Source organism: Phyllostomus discolor, chromosome 13 (genome assembly GCF_004126475.2).
Source record: "Phyllostomus discolor isolate MPI-MPIP mPhyDis1 chromosome 13, mPhyDis1.pri.v3, whole genome shotgun sequence".
Classification (NCBI taxonomy): Eukaryota; Metazoa; Chordata; class Mammalia; order Chiroptera; family Phyllostomidae; genus Phyllostomus; species Phyllostomus discolor.
The window spans coordinates 62,967,322-62,986,988 of NC_040915.2; the positions used below are offsets into that span (position 1 = coordinate 62,967,322).

At 44.0% G+C, this 19,667-nt stretch overlaps 2 protein-coding genes across 2 annotated transcripts; both read right to left on the reverse strand.

Annotated features, from left to right (window-relative positions):
• Positions 1-250: 250 nt before the first annotated feature.
• LOC114510218 (olfactory receptor 145-like) lies at positions 251-1,837 on the reverse strand. Its single transcript, XM_028528889.2, has 2 exons — positions 1,494-1,837; positions 251-1,372 (listed from the first exon to the last, which is right to left on the reverse strand). The coding sequence occupies exon 2, from the start codon at positions 1,360-1,362 to the stop codon at positions 409-411; it is 954 nt and encodes a 317-aa protein (XP_028384690.1). The 5' UTR covers positions 1,363-1,372; positions 1,494-1,837; the 3' UTR covers positions 251-408.
• A 10,895-nt stretch (positions 1,838-12,732) lies between these two features.
• On the reverse strand, positions 12,733-13,799 carry LOC114510219 (olfactory receptor 145-like). Its single transcript, XM_028528890.2, has one exon. It carries the CDS (start codon positions 13,794-13,796, stop codon positions 12,840-12,842), a length of 957 nt encoding a protein of 318 aa, XP_028384691.1. The 5' UTR covers positions 13,797-13,799; the 3' UTR covers positions 12,733-12,839.
• Between the last annotated feature and the right edge of the window lie 5,868 nt (positions 13,800-19,667).

Here is a 19,667-nt window from a genome sequence, read left to right on the forward strand (position 1 = left end):
CTCTGGAAAGCATATCAGTCAGGGAAGAAGAAAACAGATGACTCACTGAAACAAAGTAATTGAAAAATACACCCCTGACTGGTGTGGCTCATTGTGTTGGGTGTTGCCCGCCAAACCGAAAGGTTGCTGGTTTGATTCCCAGAGAAGGGACATGTCTCGGTTTCAGGTTCTGTCCCTGGTCAAGATGCATACAAGAGGCAACCAATGAATGTTTCTGTGATACATTGATATTTCTCTCGCTCTCTTTCTCCATCCCTTCCCCTATCTCTAAAAATAAATAATTTTTTTTTTTTTTAAATTAAGAGATGCTTAAAATGGGAAGGATAAACTTGTTTGAGAAAGAGTGAACATTTCCTCCATGTAACCACTGGAACTCGCATCACCTATGGAAGGAAGAATGTCCCTTCCCTAAGTATTTCCCCTTTCTTGAGAGAATGACATTCTGCTCCAGGTTCTCTTCAGAGCAGCTTGGACATCCCTGTTCCTCAGGCTGTAGATTAACGGGTTCAGCATGGGCACCACAGTGGTGTAGAACAAGGAGGACACTTTCTCCTGGCTCATGGGTAGAAGAGAAGACGGCTTGAGGTACATGAATGCCCCTGATCCAAAGAAAAGAGAAACTGCAATTATGTGGGAGCCACAGGTGCTGAAGGCTTTGAACCTGCCCTCAGTGGAACGAATGTGGAGAATGCTGGAGAGAATCAGGGCATAAGAAATGAAGATGGTAACCACTGGCACACCGATATCGATGCCAACAACCACGAAAACCACCAGCACATTCACCTGTGTGCTGGTACAAGAGAGCTCAAGAAGGGGCAGGATGTCACACATGTAGTGGTCAACCAGGTGATCGGCACAGAAGGTCAGTCTGGCCATGCACACTGTGTGGACCATGGCTCCTACGAACCCCATTCCGTAGACACCCAAGAGGAGACACAAGCAGACGAGGGGAGACATGGTGGCTGTGTACACCAGTGGGTGACAGATGGCCACATAGCGGTCATATGCCATTGCTGACAGGATGAAGGACTCGGACACAACAAAAAAAAGGAAGAAGAAGAGCTGAGTCATGCACCCTGTGTAGGAGATGATCTTCTTAGAGACAAAACCCATCAGCATCTTGGGGGTGATAACAGTGGAATAGCAGAAATCTATGAAGGACAAATTATAGAGGAAAAAGTACATGGGGGTGTGCAGGTGAGAGTTCAGCCCAATCAGTGTTATCAAGCCCAGGTTCCCCACCACAGTGACCACGTAGAAGCCCAGAAACAGGAAGAAGAGGGGCAGCTGGAGTCCCGGCTGGTCCGTTAAGCCTGCGAGGATAAACTCTGCCACAGAGGAGTTCTCACCTACCATTCTCATTTAGGGCACTCTGTGGGAACAAAGGAAAAGGGTCACTGAGAGAGAGAGACAGAGAGGGAAAGAGAGAGAGAGAGAAAGAGAGAGAGATGGCTGTCCTCTGTCCCCTCCCCATTCTGGAGAATTAGACCCACACAGGCAGGCACTGGACGTCAGCAGAGAGGGTTTCTGGAAGCCCTGGGCCTGCTCTCACCACACCCTGGGGTAGCCTCTGGGTCTGTGCAGTGGGAGCAGGTGCTGCCTGAGGAGGAGCTGAGGAGTCTCCCAGATCTTCACTCTGGTCCATTTACTGTGTCCTTCTGACTCTGCTTTCTGCTCAAAGTCACCCAACTGGACCCAGTCTCTGGAGAAAGCCCCCTCACAGGCTGAGGCAGCCCAGCTGTGCCTGGGGTGTCACCTCACAGTCAAGTGAGACAGAGTGCAAAGGTGAGGGGACCTTTCTCCAAGCCTTTCCTACCCGAGGTTGACGGCAGAGAAAGGTCATTCCAGATGCAGTCACTCACGCTCCTTCAGCCTGATGTTCCTTTGGGTCTGACCCTTCCCCGTTGTTCAGAGAACTAACTGGTTGTACTGCCCACACAGAAGAAGGCACTGATAGCAGATCCGTCTGGTCTCTGACCTGTCTGGAGGACCAGGGCTGGGGTGGCCTTAGAATTCTCCCTGAGCTGCAGAACCTGAGAGCTGTGGGAGGCTCTGCCCCGAGGCTCTGATCCCAGCTGGCGGGAGGGAGACTGCGTTCTTGCCTGTGACTGGTGCCAGGTGGGGCCGGGGCACTGAGCAGTTTTATTCTGGCTTCAGAGACCTGGGGACCTGATTACAGGTAGGAAGCCAGAGGTTCCCCTGGGAACACAGCCATCAAATTTAAGGTTCCAAAGGAGAAAATTTTACTTATACCCTTGATAATATTTTAATGGGGTTAAAGACCTTATTTGTTCAGTTAACCTCTGCTCAGCAAAATGAAAAGTGTGTGTAAAAATAATAATTTGTCACCTCTTTTGCACTTAGGATGTATGCCCCACACACTTCCTGTCCTCACACTTGTATCCTGGCCCCAGCATGCCTGGGACCATTCCATCTTACATATAATACTTTGTTTTAATTTTTCCTCCAATCCTGGGAACTGAGTTTTCTGTCTCCCATTATATGTTATTTTTATAAATGTTTTTTATATTAGAGAGACAGAAAGGAAGGGTTAGCAAGACAGGGAGAGAAACACTGATGGGAGAGAGAAACATCAGTGGGCATCCAACCGGCGGCCCTTCACACTGTGGAAGGAAGTCCATCCAAACAGCCATAGCCCATAGGCCAGGGCTGCCGCTCCCATTCCACAGATGTAATTTAGCAGATGTCAAAATTACAAAGGACATATGAAATCTAAGTGATTCTGACTACAAATCTGGTGTTTCAAACAATTGTATTTAATACTTCTCTGTGAGAAATAATCAAATGTATGAAGCTTTGCCTTCAAGGCTCTGACATTCTCTTGGAAAGGATGATAGAACACATTTACCTAAACATGCAAACAATGGATAAGTCTAGAAAAGGTAAAAATAAAATGCCATGTGAGTTCGGAGGAGGGCATGCTACACACCACTTACATCTCCGGCTCAGTGCCTAGTCCAGGGAGAAGCAAATCTCTGGTGTCACTTGGAATCTGAGCTTGGCAGGAAAGACAGTCCCAATTAATTAAGAACAGTTTTTCCCAAACTGCTAAATTGTTGGGCTTCTCCTTGATGGCTCCTGCCCTATGCCCTCCCAGCTCTCTTTGGGCTCCAGTGCCCTGAGAGTGACCCTGATGACCTTGTATGTTGAGGCCCTTCACCCACTCAACCCACCAAGCCTGGCTTCCTTGTTTTACTCTTTTTGTAACTACCCTCTCTCATGACAAAACTTATCCCTCTGTGGTCATATATTTCAGAGCCCTGCTTGAGCTCAGTGACTGCCAGTTCACACTTTAGGGGCCTAGGTTTGATGTCATATTAAAAGATTATCTAGCCCTGTGGCTAGTAAGGCTGACAGTGCAATGCAATAGGGAAGTGTGTACATGCTCACCAAAAGTGCATTATCTCACTACTACTGTCCAGTCATAACATGCCAGATTCACCAGGGACTTTATCATCTGTGTTCTCTGTTAAATCTTCCCTGGTGACCTGGACCTTTTGCCAGGTTTGAGATTCACCCATCCAACCCCGTACCTTTACTTCCAGACAGGAAACCCGAACACGATCAAGAGCTGGTTGGAGGTAGAGACATGAATGAAACACGGGCTACCCTCCCTAGGTGAAGAGGTTTCCCAAACGACCCAGGAGAAGCCCACATGGCTTTTAGTTTGGCTCAAATGGGGGTGCAGTGAAAGACATAACTGGACAGCAGGCCCGGAAGAGCACCCCGGGGGCGTACTGGGGAGCGACTTGGATATCGAGATGGGGAAACTGTGCACAGTGTGATCCTTGGAGCATTTCCAACAGAGCAACATGGAAATGACAAGGTGTCCTGGGGAAGACCAGCTGGTCTCATGGCTACTGGAGTCAGGGACTTGAAGCAGCAGTCCCTCTAGGCATGATGGTTTACCTTGTAGTTCAGACAAATCACTCCAAGGACAGCAATGAGATAAGAGCGAAGGGATGCACTTTCTACACAAGTAGCAGCTAAATGGTGCAAAAGGCCTTCCTGAAATTTGTAGCCCCTTATAAACCACAGCCTATGGGCCTTGCCTAGGAGCTGGGTGCCCTCTGTCCTCCACTCTGAACATTCTCATGAGGCCCTGAGTTCAGGATCCAGTACCAGCTCTGTGTGCTGGACATCTTTTCTGCCTCACTTTATATTATTCAGCCCATCTTCTTGTTTTCTCCTGATGCTGGGGCAGCTGGCTGCAGGCAGTTAGTGCCAAACAACACCACTCCTCAGATGTACCTGGTCTGCCTGGCTTTCTGTGGAAGAATGCTGTTTCTATCACCACAGGTGGCACATGTGTTGGAATCCACTCAGACATTCTTGTAAGGGTGGGAACTGTAATCCACCCCACCATTGTTTTGGCATTGTTTCTGTAAGTGCTGACTCTGACTAATATGTAGCTGAGAGATGAGCAGCATGGTAGGAACTAAGTTCAAAAGATACAGAATCTGATCTTTGGGCACCCCAACTCCAGGAGATTTGCTGACCTTCCAATGAGAAGGCAGGATGACATGAAGGCAGCCTGGTTAAGCCAGGGTGATGTACAGTGGACCATCACTTGCCTTGTAGACTGGGCTATGCTCTTCTGCACACAGAGAACTTTTCAACCCCCTCCCTTAATCTCTTTGTTCTGTTCCCCTCTATCTCCTCATGAAAATCTCTGCCTACAGTGAGAGGTGCAAATGGGCTTTAAACAAGAGTCCCCACCTTCCCAATTGGGATCCTCAATTTCCCAGTAAAGTAACCAGCTCATGAAGCCACCCACAGTTGGGTTGACTTCCTGTCCTTCCCTGTTTATATTCCTCTTCCCTGAGATCACGTCCAACAATAAGCTACCTGCATACAAGTCCTTGTCTCCAGCGCCGCTTGCTGTGGGAACCCCACTAAGGCCCTGTTGGAACATTGTTTAACACAGGTCTGACCAAAATGTGCCTTTTCCAGCAGCAAGTAAGTGGCCTCCCCCTGTTTGAGTCCAGGTGAGAACATCAAATATGTATCAGTAACTTTATGAAGCACCTGAAACTCCATGTTACAGAGAATTTTTGCGTCTTAAATATGCCCTATCAAAATTCCCTCCAATGCCAGAAGAAGTAGGGTCTGAAGTCCTCATCAGCTCACACTGTCAGGGGCATCAGCAGAAAACCCCTGCAGTGCCTTGTCCTTAGAGCCGCTGCAGCGCCCCTCCCGGTGCACCGCTGTCTTTGTTGCGGTCCACAGGGCCCCAAGGACGGTGACAGATGGGAACTAGGTTTAGTCTTTTATGCTTTAGAACCCAGCACAGAACTTGGTTTGCAGCAGCTCACAGAATGTTTATTGATCTCACGTGCTCATCTCATCATCTGCAAAGTGGAGCAAATACTGATCATCCACAGGGTTGTGGTGAGGGTTCGATTAAATCAGAAGGTGGAAAGGCCTAGGAGAGGGCTGACATGTGGAAGAGCCATGATCATGTTCAGGAAATATACCGAAAACAAACATAAAATATGTATAATTTAGGGAGGGAGTGAGGGAGAGAAAAAATTGCGAAGAGCGAGACCAGCCTGAAAGGGGAGAGAGAGAGGCTCCCATGAGGTGGGAGAGCTGATAGAAGTTAGGGGAGCTGTGAAGTAACGCTTTTTCTTCAAAATTCTATCTAGGGCCCATCTTAACACATGATCCTCAGTCAGGCTCCAGGGCCTGGATCATTTACCTTGTCCCTCTTCCTGTCCCACCACTGATACCCTAGTTTTCAAATAACCCCACTCTTCCATACCCCAAAGGCCTAATTGCAAAGTCAGGTGAGGTTTCCTTCACAGTCTGCAATCTCCTCTTTCTGTACCCCCTTCTCATCTCAATCAATGTTCCTCTTCCCCAAATACTCAGTGTCTTAATACTTGCCCTGTCTTTGATTTTCTGGTAAAACCCAACCTCAGGAAACATCTCCCAAATTCATCAACACAGTCTACAGGAAACACTTCTGAGGATTATCCACATTCCAGAACTTCTTCCAGACATATGAAAAATATAAAGACAAGTCCTTTAACCCCCCAAATAGATTTCTAATTATGAAATCTGACACAGTACTCCATTGATGACAGGTATACTTTGGTCAGGATGGGTCAGGTGTCTCTCACATTGATGTTTTCTGTTTCACTTCCTCTCTCTCTAAAAGCAGTGAAAAAATGGCCTCGTGGGATGATGAAAAACGTAAATAATTAAAAAAAAAGGAAACAGGGTTGTCTTTCTGTGCAGTAAATCAAACATTTCAAATCATTCCACTGACCTTTCAGGTTTAAACACAATTAGGGAAGTCATTAAAAATCATGATTTTCATATACATTTAATCACATGGAAAGCTGTTTACAGTGTGTTACAGAATGAAAAGAGGAATTACAAGCTCCCACTTAGCAGGATCACACCTGTCTGTGCAGTATACACCTATATGCTGTTGACACGGCGGGCACGCACATATATGCACAATGGTTTCACCACTGTGTTTCAGCCATCACAACAACACACAGAAAAAACTATGGGAAAATAATATACACAAAATCCTAAGGGCGCTTACCTCTAGGTGGCAGGATTACGGAGTTGTTGTTTTTTTTTTGTCTTGTCACCTGGGTTCTTAAAAATATTTTTATTTTTGATTTTAGAAATTTTTTTTAAATTTCATTTTAATCATTGTTCAAGTACAGTTTTCTCCCACTTACTCCCATTCCAGCCCACCCACCCAACCCTCCCCTCGTCCCCCCATTACTCCCCACCCCTAGTTTTTGTCCATGTGTCCTCCAAATTAGTTCCTGTAAACCCTACCCATTCCCCCCTGAAATTCCCTCTTCTCTCCCGTCTGGTCACTGTCAGCCTGTCCCCTATTTCAGTGTCTTTGGTTATATTTTGCTTGCTTCTTTGTTTTGTTGTTTAGGCTCCTGTTAAAGGTGATATCATGTGGTATTTGTCTTTCACTGCCTGGCTTGTTTCGCTTAGCATAATGCTTTCCAGCTCCATCCATGCTGTTGCAAAGGGTAGGAGCTCCTTCTTTCTTTCTGCTGCATAGAATTCCATTGTGTAAATGGGCCATAGTTTTTTGATCCATTCATTTACTGATGGGCATCTTGGTTGCTTCCAGCATCTAGCTATTGTAAATTGTGCTGCTATGAACATTGGGATGCACAGGTTCTTTGGGATTGGTGTTTTAGTGTTCTTAGGATAGAGTCCCAGCAGTGGAATTGCTGGGTCAAAAGGTAGATCCATTTTTAGTTTTCTGAGGAAGTTCCATACTGCTTTCCACAGTGGTTGTACCAGTCTGCAGTCCCACCAGCAGTGCACTAGGGACCCCTTTTCTCCACAACCTCTCCAACACTTGTTGTTTGTTGCTTTGTTTATGATGGCCATTCTGACTGGTGTGAAGTGGTATCTCATTGTGGTTTTAGTTTGCATCTCTCTGATAGCTAGTGATACTGAACATCGTTTCATGTGTCTTTGGATTTTCTGTATGTCCTCCTTGGAGAAGTGTCTGTTCAAGTCCTTTGCCCACTTTTTCATTGGATTCCTTGTCTTCTTAGAGTGGAGTCGTGTAAGTTCTTTATATATTTTGGAGATTAAACCCTTGTCTGAGGTATCATTGGCAAATATGTTTTCCCATACAGTTGGTTCTCTTTTAATTTTGATACTGTTTTCTTTAGCTGTGCAGAAGCTTTTAATTTTGATGAGGTCCCATTTGTTTATTCTTTCCTTTATGCCCCTTGCTCTAGGGGACAAGTCAGTAAAAAAGTTTCTGCATGAAATATCTGAGATTTTCCTACCTACCTTCTCCTCTAGGACTTTAATGGTGTCATGTTTTATATTTAAGTCTTTTATCCACCTTGAACTTATTTTTGTATATGGTGTAATTTGGTGTTCAAGTTTCATTTTTTTGCACGTGGCTGTCCAGTTCTCCCAACACCATTTGTTGAAGAGGCTATATTTACTCCATTTTATGTTGCTTTCCTCCTTTGTCAAATATTAATTGACCATAGAGACTTGGGTTTATTTCTGGGCTCTCTGTTCTGTTCCATTGGTCTATGTGCCTGTTTTTATGCCAGTACCAGGCTGTTTTGATTACAGTGGCCTTGTAGTATAGTTTAGTGTCGGGTATTGTGATCCCTCCGACTTCACTCTTCTTTCTCAAAATTGCAGCAGCTATTCGGGGTCGTTTATGATTCCATATACATTTTTGAAGTGTTTGTTCTATGTCTGTGAAATATGCCATTGGTACTTTAATAGGAATTGCATTGAATGTGTAAAGTGCCTTGGATAGTATGGCATTTTCATGATATTAATTCTTCCAATCCATGAACACGGTGTATGTTTCCATTTGTTTGTGTCTTCCTTGATTTCTTTCGTGAGTGTTATGTAGTTTTCTGAATACAGGTCTTTTACTTCTTTGGTTAGGTTTGTTCCTAGATATTTTATTTTTCTTTTTGCTATTTCAAATGGGATTTTTTCTTTGATCTCTGCTTCTGCTGTTTCATTGTTCATGTACAGAAATGCCTTTGATTTCTGGATATTGACTATGTATCCCGCTGTTTTGCCAAATTCATTCATTAGATCAAGCAGTTTTTTGGTGGAGTCTATAGGATTTTCTATGTATACTATCATGTCATCTGCAAACAGTGACAGTTTTGTTTCCTCCTTTCCGATTTGGATGCCTTTTATTTCCTTTTCTTGTCTAATCGCTATGGCTAAAACTTCCAGTACTATATTGAATAGAAGTGGTGAAAGTGGACAGCCTTGTCTTGCTCCTGATCTTAGTGGGAAAGATTTTAATTTTTGCCCATTGAGAATGATGTTGGCTGTAGGTCTCTCATATATGGCCTTTATTATGTTGAGGAATGCTCCCTCTATTCCCACTTTGCAGAGTGTTTTTATCATGAATGGGTGCTATACCTTATCAAATGCTTTTTCTGCATCAATTGATATGATCATGTGGTTTTTGTCTTTGCTTTTGTTTATGTGATGTATTACATTTACTGATTTGTGAATATTGAACCATCCTTGCATCCCTGGAATGAATCCCACTTGGTCATGGTGTATGATCTTTTTAATGTATTGTTGGATGCGGTTTGCCAGTATTTTGTTGAGGATTTTAGCGTCAATGTTCATCAGTGATATTGGCCTGAAGTTTTCTTTCCTTGTTTTGTCTTTATCTGGTTTTGGAATTAGGATGATATTGGCCTCATAAAAAGAGTTTGGGAGACTCCCGTCTTTTTTGGATTTACAAAACCCATTTTTCAACCCTCAGAGTAATTATTGATCTGGCCTAGAATCATCGATGCATGCTAATATCAGAGTGTGAAAGATGAAAAAGGAACAAGACATTTCATAGTGTCAAAATATTGCCTTATGATTTCTTTTTAATTATGAACAAGAACCCCAATCTTTCCCAATAAATAACTAAGCACGTTGCAAAATTCCAAAACTGTCTTCTCAAATGTCCTCACAAGCAATTCTGAGAAGATATAGAATGTATAAATTTGTCAGGGAAAAAAAAAGAGGAAAGTTTGCTCTGAGAGGAAGGAAGGTTTACTGTCCTGGGCCCTGGAAAGCCAGCAAAGAAGAGGCAGACTATGGTCTTGGTGACACTCTTCTAAGTGTATTTGTGTTTTGGACGCACCACGCAGGCCCACAGGCTCTGGTACTCTGGGGGAAATGGGAACTGCATACATGAAGGATTCACTTTTTCCCTGTACAAGGTTTTCTTCAGTGTGTCATCACTGGACTATTAGTCAAAGTGGAGAGCACACAATGAATGCTCAATTGCTGGGGTTTTATAAACTTCCTTTGAAGCCCTATATTTAGCTGGATAGCTACTTAGAGCTTGCATGAGTTAACCATTTTATATAACACTACATACATTTTACTATATGAAGAAGTGGCAAGTTGGGGTTTCTAACTCCAAATCTAAGGGGGAATCCCCAGATCTAAGATAGGATCTGCTTCCTGCTATAGCTGCCTGGAGACAAGTGTCTAAAATTGGGGATCATGAATGAAATATAGCAAGACTCTAAACAAGGCAACACAGTCATGGGATAGTAGGGACCAAGCACGAGTCTATCCATGCATGGGGAAGGGGGGGGGGAGAATATGTTGCCAGAAAATAAGAATAGGAATGTCCCTCTAGCAAGTCAGCCCTTAAACTACCAGGTGCTTCATTTTTGCATCCAACACCTGGATGTCCCCACCCACCCACTCTACACGTGTCAGGCACTGTGCTAAGTGTGGGGGATATATCAAGATGGACTCTGCAGGCAGAAAACTTAGTCTAATTGATGGTGCAGGTAGACACAGAAAAGTAAATGACCACGTAGTAGGTGAAAGGCAGTGTGTCATGTGAGCACAGAACCAGGACCCTGAAACCATCCCAGGTAGGGGAAAGATATTCCAGAAAGTCATCTCAAAATGGAGCATCACAGAGGTAAGGGCTGCCGAGTATCTTCCCTTCCCAGGATGAAAAAGTTTACCAGAAATAGGGTCAAGTCAAGGAAAGTCATTTAGGAAATAAGGGGAATAGGCAAGGAAGGCAAAGGAGGAAGAATATGTTTTCAATTTTGGTGCAACTTTTCTCTTTTTCACCCATTTAGATTCACAAGTAATTTATAAAGTAGAGGAAAAAAAGATATAAAAGGAAGAGACAACAGCACAACCGAAATGAAAGGTAACAAGTTCTCCTAAGTGCTGGCCAAGAGCAGACCATGTAGATATGTTTCTGCTGCCACTTAGAGTGCAAATATACCTTGTAGAAGGAATTTGCAATAAAATTCAAGAATCTGGTGTAATTCAGTGATTTCCTGCCTGAGGTGTATCCTAATTAGGGAAAAATGGAAAGATTTGGTGACTAAATGTATTCAGCAAGTCTTATTCATATTTTGAAAAATAAAATAATATACAGTAGTAAAACATGTGAATTAGATAGAAACATCCATATGGAGAATTTTACACAGTTCTGAAAATCAAGTTGGAGGCAAGAGATCAGGAAAACCGATTGTTGCTGTGAGCCACATTCTGGGCTGCACAGCAAGAGCCCAGAGCAAGAGCTGAGGCTCCCTTGCTTTCCCAGGACTCCTTTATCTTTCCATCTTCTGGGCTACCCACCACCATTCATATACATGTTTCCTGCTTTTCTATTCACTTCTTTTTCACAGTAACCCTCCCCATTTCCTCCACGTCTAATTCATTTTCAGGAACATATACGTTTTAAAGCAGCTTTTGTAAGACTTTGAAAACAAGGACAAGATCCTATGCATGTATTCACAGAGGCTATACATGCAAAGACTGTCTAAAAATATACAAGTTACAAGCAACCTTGATGGACCCAGTGGGAGGTATAGGAGGACCCAGAAAACTGGAGTAAAGGGAGATTTTTCTTTCACTGATAATTCTATGGGAATAATCTTTTAAAAATCCTCACATGGGAACACTTATGCATTGCTTTTAGAGTGAGAAGGAAGAGAGAGAGGGAGGGAGAGAGAGAAACAATGACATGAGAGAGAAACATCAATTCGTTGTTTCCTATATGTGCCTGCACCAAAGGTCAAACCTGCAGTCTAGGTATGTGCCCTGATCAGGATTCAAACTGGTGATCTTTTGGTTATGGGAGGATACTCCAACCAACTGAGTCATACTGACCAGGGCCCTGGGTAACAATTTTAAATGAACATGTACTACCCAGTCAATACACAGAGATATGTATTAAATGAAATGCAGAAATTATCTGATTGAGCATAAACATTTTTCATAGAAGGAGGCATGAGCACAGAAAGGTGAAACAATTGTCCCAGGTTCATACGATAAATTCATGGAAGTGCTCATATACTATGTGGCAGAGAACCTAGCAGGGATGAAGGGAAAATTTACTGAGCACTCAGCATTTCATTGTTTTAATAATTCTTCAACAAAGTTTTTAATGATAAAAGCATCAGTGCTTAGAGACATCAAGCTACTTGGTTAAGGGCACAGAGCTGCAGAGTAAAAGCTAGGAGCTCAGATTTGTCCCCACCCTCCAGTTCCCTAGCCTCTGCTCTTTCTGGCTCTTTCTGCTGCTCTATTCCACCCCCTGCCACAGTCACATGAGTTCAATGCTGTCCATCTGTCTTGTGCTGTCTAAAGCACAATTCTCTCACTGCACTCTCCTTCTTTTGAATTCACTTTTGCTGATCTGTATCATCCCAAGGACAAAAATGTACCCATGCAAAGTTCATTTTTCTATGAAGAAGATGATTTTCCAAAAGAGAATCTTGTTCAGTCAGAAGTCTTTCAAATGATGTTGCTTCACAAAAATATTTATACTTACAATTTTCTTTTAAACTAAAAGCCAACTCTACCTGTCTTGATGCAGCACCAAGAGGCTGTGAATATACAAACCTGAGCCACTGAACTCTTCCACTCTGGAAAGCATATCAGTCAGGGAAGAAGAAAACAGATGACTCACTGAAAGAAAGTAGTTGAAAAACACACCCCTGACTGGTGTGGCTCATTGTGATGCGTGTTGCCCGCCAAACAGAAAGGTTGCTGGTTTGATTCTCAGAGAAGGGACATGTCTCGGTTTCAGGTTCTGTCCCTGGTCAAGATGCATACAAGAGGCAACCAATGAATGTTTCTGTGATACATTGATATTTCTCTCGCTCTCTTTCTCCATCCCTTCCCCTATCTCTAAAAATAAATAATTTTTTTTTTTTTAAATTAAGAGATGCTTAAAATGGGAAGGATAAACTAGCTTGAGAAAGAGTTAACATTTCCTCCATGTAACCACTGGAACTCGCATCACCTATGGAAGGAAGAATGTCCCTTCCCTAAGATTTCCCCCTCCTCCAGTAGAACCACATTCTGCTCAAGGTTCTCTTCAGAGCAGCTTGGACATCCCTGTTCCTCAGGCTGTAGATTAATGGGTTCAGCATGGGCACCACAGTGGTATAGAACAAGGAGGACACTTTCCCCTGGCTCATGGGTAGAAGAGAAGATGGCTTGAGATACATGAATGCCGCAGACCCAAAGAAAAGAGAAACTGCAATTATGTGGGAGCCACAGGTGCTGAAGGCTTTGAACCTGCCCTCAGTGGAACGAATGTGGAGAATGCTGGAGAGGATCAGGGCATAAGAAATGAAGATGGTAACAGTGGGCACACTGATATTTATGCCTGCAACCACGAAAACCACCAGCACATTCACTTGTGTGCTGGTGCAAGAGAGTTCAAGAAGGGGCAGGATGTCACACATGTAGTGGTCAACTAGGTGATCGGCACAGAAGGTCAGTCTGACCATGCACACTGTGTGGGCCACAGTCCCCAAGAACCCCATTCCATAGACACCCAAAAGGAGACACAAGCAGACGAGGGGAGACATGGTGGCTGTGTACACCAGTGGGTGACAGATGGCCACATAGCGGTCATATGCCATTGCTGACAGGATAAAGCACTCAGAGACACCACAAAAAACAAACAAGAAGAGCTGACTCATGCACCCTGTGTAGGAGATGGTGTTCTTCTTAGAGACAAAACCCATCAGCATTTTGGGGGTGATAACAGTGGAACAGCAGAAATCTATGAAGGACAAATTGTAGAGGAAAAAGTACATGGGGGTGTGCAGGTGAGAGTTCAGTCCAATCAGTGTTACCAAGCCCAGGTTCCCTGCCACGGTGACCACATAGAAGCCCAGAAACAGGAAGAAGAGGGGCAGCTGGAGTCCCGGCTGGTCCGTTAAGCCTGCGAGGATAAACTCTGCCACAGAGGAGTTCTCACCCACCATTCTCATTTAGGGAACTCTGTGGGAACAAAAGAAAAGGGTCACTGAGAGAGAGACAGATAGGGAGAGAGAAACGGTGAAGGAGAGGGAGAGGGAGAGAGAGAGAGCGAGAGAGAGAGAAGGCTGCCCCTGTCCCCTCCCCATTCTGGAGAATTAGACCCACACAGGCAGGCACTGGACGTCAGCAGAGAGGGTTTCTGGAAGCCCTGGGCCTGCTCTCACCACACCCTGGGGTAGCCTCTGGGTCTGTGCAGTGGGAGCAGGTGCTGCCTGAGGAGGAGCTGAGGAGTCTCCCAGATCTTCACTCTGGTCCATTTACTGTGTCCTTCTGACTCTGCTTTCTGCTCAAAGTCACCCAACTGGACCCAGTCTCTGGAGAAAGCCCCCTCACAGGCTGAGGCAGCCCAGCTGTGCCTGGGGTGTCACCTCACAGTCAAGTGAGACAGAGTGCAAAGGTGAGGGGACCTTTCTCCAAGCCTTTCCTACCCGAGGTTGACGGCAGAGAAAGGTCATTCCAGATGCAGTCACTCACGCTCCTTCAGCCTGATGTTCCTTTGGGTCTGACCCTTCCCCGTTGTTCAGAGAACTAACTGGTTGTACTGCCCACACAGAAGAAGGCACTGATAGCAGATCCGTCTGGTCTCTGACCTGTCTGGAGGACCAGGGCTGGGGTGGCCTTAGAATTCTCCTTGAGCTGCAGAACCTGAGAGCTGTGGGAGGCTCTGCCCCGAGGCTCTGATCCCAGCTGGCGGGAGGGAGACTGCGTTCTTGCCTGTGACTGGTGCCAGGTGGGGCCGGGGCACTGAGCAGTTTTATTCTGGCTTCAGAGACCTGGGGACCTGATTACAGGTAGGAAGCCAGAGGTTCCCCTGGGAACACAGCCATCAAATTTAAGGTTCCAAAGGAGAAAATTTTACTTATACCCTTGATAATATTTTAATGGGGTTAAAGACCTTATTTGTTCAGTTAACCTCTGCTCAGCAAAATGAAAAATGTGTGTAAAAATAATAATTTGTCCCTTCTTTTGCACTTATGACATATGTCCCACATACTTCCTGTCCTCACACTTGTATCCTGCCCCAGCATGCCTGGGGCCATTCCATCTTACATATAATAATTTGTTTTAATTCTCCCTTGAATCCTGGGAGCTGGGTTTTATCTCTCCCATTCTATGTTATTTTTATAAATGTTTTATTTTTTTATATTGGAAAGAGAGGAAGGAAGGGATAGCAAGAGAGGGAGAGAAACACTGATGGGAGAGAGAAACATCAGTGGGCATCCAATCAGCGGCCCTTCACACTGTGGAAGGAAGTCCATCCAACCAGCCACAGCCCATAGGCCAGGGCTTCTGCTCCTATTCCACAGATGCAATTTAGCAGATGTCAAAATTACAAAGGACGTATGAAATCTAAGTGACTCTGACTGCCAATCCGGTGTTTTAAATGATTGTATTTAATACTTCTCTGTGAGAAATAATCAAATGTATGAAGCTTTGCCTTCAAGGCTCTGACATTCTCTTGGAAAAGATGATAGAACACATTTACCTAAATATGCAAACAAATGGATAAGTCTAGAAAAGGTAAAAATAAAATGTGAGTTCAGAGGAGGGCATGCTACACACCACTTACATCTCCGGCTCAGTGTCTAGTCCAGGGAGAAGCAAATCTCTGGTGTCACTTGGAATTTGAGCTTGGCAGGAAAAACAGTCCCAATTAATTAAGAACATTTTTTCCAAAACTGCTATATTGTTGGGCTTCTCCTTGATGGCTCCTGCCCTCTGCCCTCCCAGCTCTCTTTGGGCTCTAGTGCCCTGATAGTGGCCCTGATGACTTTGTAGGTTGAAGAAGCCCTTCAATCCTGAGATCCTCTACCCCTCTTCACTGCTACTCTTCCTCTTCCCTGAGATCATGTCCAACAGTAAGCTACCTGCACACAAGTCCTCGTCTCTTGCATGCCTTGTTGTGGGAACCCCACTAAGGGCCTCCTGAAACAGTGTTTAAAGCAGGTCTGACCAACATGTGCCTTTTCTAGCAGGAAGTAAGTGGCCTCCCCCTGTTTGAGTCCAGGTGAGAACATCAAATATGTATCAGTAACTTTATCAAGTACCTGAAACTCCATACTACAGAGAATTTTTGTGTCTTAAGTATGCTCTATCAAAATTCCTAAATGCCAGAAGGAGTAGGGTGTCATGTCCTCATCAGCTCACACTGTCAGGGGCATCAGCAGAAAACCCCTGCAGTGCCTTGTCCTTAGAGCCGCTGCAGCGCCCCTCACGGTGCACCGCTGTCTTCGTTACCGTGCACAGGAATGGTGACAGATGGGAACTAGGTTTAGTCTCTTTTATGCTTTAGAACCCAGCACAGAACTTGGTTTGCAGCAGCTCACAGAATGTTTATTGATCTCACGTGCTCATCTCATCATCTGCAAAATGGAGCAAATACTGATCATTGGCAGGGTTGTGGTGAGGGTTCGATTAAATCAGAAGGTGGAACAGCCTGACACGTGGAAGATCCGTGATCATGTTCAGGAAATATACCAACAACAAACATAAAATATGTATAATTTAGGGATGGCGGGAGGGAGAGGAAAAGATTGGTAAGAGTGACACCAGCCTGAAAGGGGAGAGAGAGAGGCTCCCATGAGGTGGGAGAGCTGATAGAAGTTAGGGGAGCTGTGAAGTAATGCTTTTTCTTCAAAACCCTATCTAGGGCCCATCTTTCCACATGATCCTCAGTCAGGCTCCAGGGCCTGGATCATTTACCTTGTCCCTACTTCTTGTCCCACCACTGATGCCCTAGTTTTCCAATAACCCCACTCTTCCGTATCCCAAAGGCCTAATTGCAAAGTCAGGTGAGGTTTCCTTCACAGTCTGCAATCTCCTCTTTCTGTACCCCTTTCTCATCTCGATCAATGTTCCTCTTCCCCAAATACTCAGTGTCCTAATACTTGCCCTGCCTTTGATTTTCCAGTGAAACCCAACCTCAGGAAACATCTCACAAATTCATCAACACAGTCTAGAGTATTTTGAGGATCATCCACATTCCAGAACTTCTTCCAGACACATTATAAAAATGCAGACAAAAACTTTAACCCCAAAATAGATTTCTAATTATGAAATTTCACACAGTACTCAACAATGACAGGTATATTTTGGGGTGATCATGAATGGGGTTTATATTGGAACCATGTTGGCATCTGCTTGCCCTACATTTGGCAAGATAAGTACAGCCTGTACATCATTCCTGTGTGTGTGTGTGTGTGTGTGTGTGTGTGTGTGTGTGTGGTGACATATACCCAGCCCAATACTTGCCAGTCCTTCGCACGGGAATATAGTTTGGTCACTGCTCAATAACAAGAGGCCTAAATTGTATATCTTGCACTTAGATATTTGCCATGGCCATGGTGATCACAATCTATCCCAGTTCCTGCTCTGTTCCACACCTCTGTCATCCAGTCACTATTAAAGAAGTTGTCAGTACAGACCTGGACTGGGCCCCACAGGAAAAGGGCCCCTGGGGGCACAGAAAGCGAAGAAGGCCCAAGCTTCATCATGAGCTGACTTTTCCCTCTGAGCCTTAGAGGATCCTTGTTTGGATGGTGGAACAACTAAGAAAAGTTCCTCTGGTGTTATGTCACTTTAGGGCCTGTTGCCATGGGAATTACATTTCAAAATCTTGTCAGCTGGGGCTTCACGCAAGTCATGTTCCCTAAAGAGCACATGAAGCCCTGGCAGGAAGCAGTGTAGGAAGAACTATACTTAACCATATTCCTTTAGTTGCAGAACTGCCCTTTTTCAAAAACTTGAATCTCTATATAGAGCTTCTTTATTTTATTTCTATTTTCCATCATTTTTTATTGTGATCTGTTTGTGTCATTTCATGTGCGATACATATAAATGCAATACAATGTCTCCCATGCACAAGCATGGACACTCAGACTTCTGGGGACAAGAATTGGATCTCAAGAGTGTGGACCATCACTGCACTCCAGAGGAGGCCGACTGACCACAAGTGACAATTTCGTGAGAAGAGGCATAGATGTCACTGAGAAGACAAGATGGCAGTTGAAATGTCTTCATTTGAAATGGCCTCTGCTAGCTCCTGAGAAAGTAAACATTAGGAGTTACATGGATCTGCATTATGTTTAATCTCAAGTTACTTTCATCAAGCATTTTCAATTGCTTAACACACAAATCTCTACATAAATAATATGTGTATTTACCACTGATTTCTAGAGTTAGAGGGCAACTTGCAGGTCTGTATTGTGGGTAATCAACAGGTAGTGAACACTTATGTACATACAATAAAATATTATGTATTTTATGGAAAATGACAAATCTATAGAATGTGCAGATTTAGCATGCTTAAAAAATCATCTAATGGGTTCAAGAATACTAATACCAATAGTTTATGGTTTTTAAAATGCTTGCTATGTACCAGGAACTATGCTAAGAATTTTACACATATTAATTCAGCTATTTTTTACAAAAATTCAAGAGGTAGGTGCTTTCCTTATCCTACTCGGTACAGGAACATTTCCTTGAATCAAAGTAACCAGCCTTGCTTATCTCTTAGCTGTGACAGGTCTTAGCCTCTAGGTATTTGTAGTGACAGAGGAATTAGCAGGATTTGCTAGATTAATGGTGGTGGGGGTGGAGGGGAGGGCAGAATGAAGTGGAAAAGCTAAGTATCAAAAGAGACTAAGATTGCAATCCCAGGACAGAGGAAAAGGGAAGAACAGAAAATAAAGACTCAAATGCTGAGAGTTCACCTAAGAGGGATGGCAGAAAGAGCTGTCAGTGGACACGGCGCCAGGAAGTGGAAATCCTGCACATGGCAGCGACCCTGCAACCACGAGTCCAGGGGTTAGGGGGGAACTTTTCAATACTGGGGAGGAGGAAGCAGTTAGTACCTGCACCAGAGAAGGGAAATGTGGTGACCCTGAGCGGGCTTCACAGCCAGATAACCTGGGCAATGATCACATCACGCACTGGCCCAGTAAGCACACGGTGTCTGCACCTCAGCGGCCCTTGCATAAGCAGAGACATTAACACCTAACTTAGAGGATTGCAGTGAGCATCAGCTATTGTATAATGTTTAATGAATAATTTTGAATTAATGAGGTGCCATAGGATCCTTATTCTTTCATATCTCTTTTTTACCCACTTGGTTAAATTCTGCCTTTTACTTTGCAACTATGGTTTTGGGATTGAAATCCCCTAGCCCCAACTATATTATAAGTGAGTACAAGGCAAGATCATATGCTGCAATACTGTTTAACTTACACACCCAATATTGAACACAAAGACAAAGGCACATACTCTTTATAATACTTACTAAGTTCAATAGAAAAAATATAAATATGGTTCAATAAAAGCCCATATTAGAAACTTGATAAATTCAGGGACACATTTATTTCTTCAAACACTGAAGACTTTATCAGAGGTTTCTCATAAATAGCTATGTGGCAAGCCCATGTCCAAAGTGTAAATAAATAACATAGATGACACATAACTGGTTTTATTGCCAATATTTTGGGCGTTTGCAATATGCTAACATTGACACTAAACTGACAGTCATGCTAGGTGACATGTACCTTTTGGATGTGACCGCCAGGGTCATGATATTTGGAGGTCTGGCAAAGGAAAATTACTCAGTGACAGAAAGAGCTGGAATGCCTTCCCAAGTCAGGAGCTGCCCAGAGCTCAATTTCGTCACAGCCCACAGTTTGGGGCTCTTAAAATAGGGATCCATTTTTAAGTGACATTTATCCAAAGAACATATAGGCTATAAAAAGCAAATTGCACTAACACCAGCACTATAAAATATATGTGTTAAGGGCATGCCATGTTCCAAGCCTGTGCTAGAGGGAGAAAGTGCA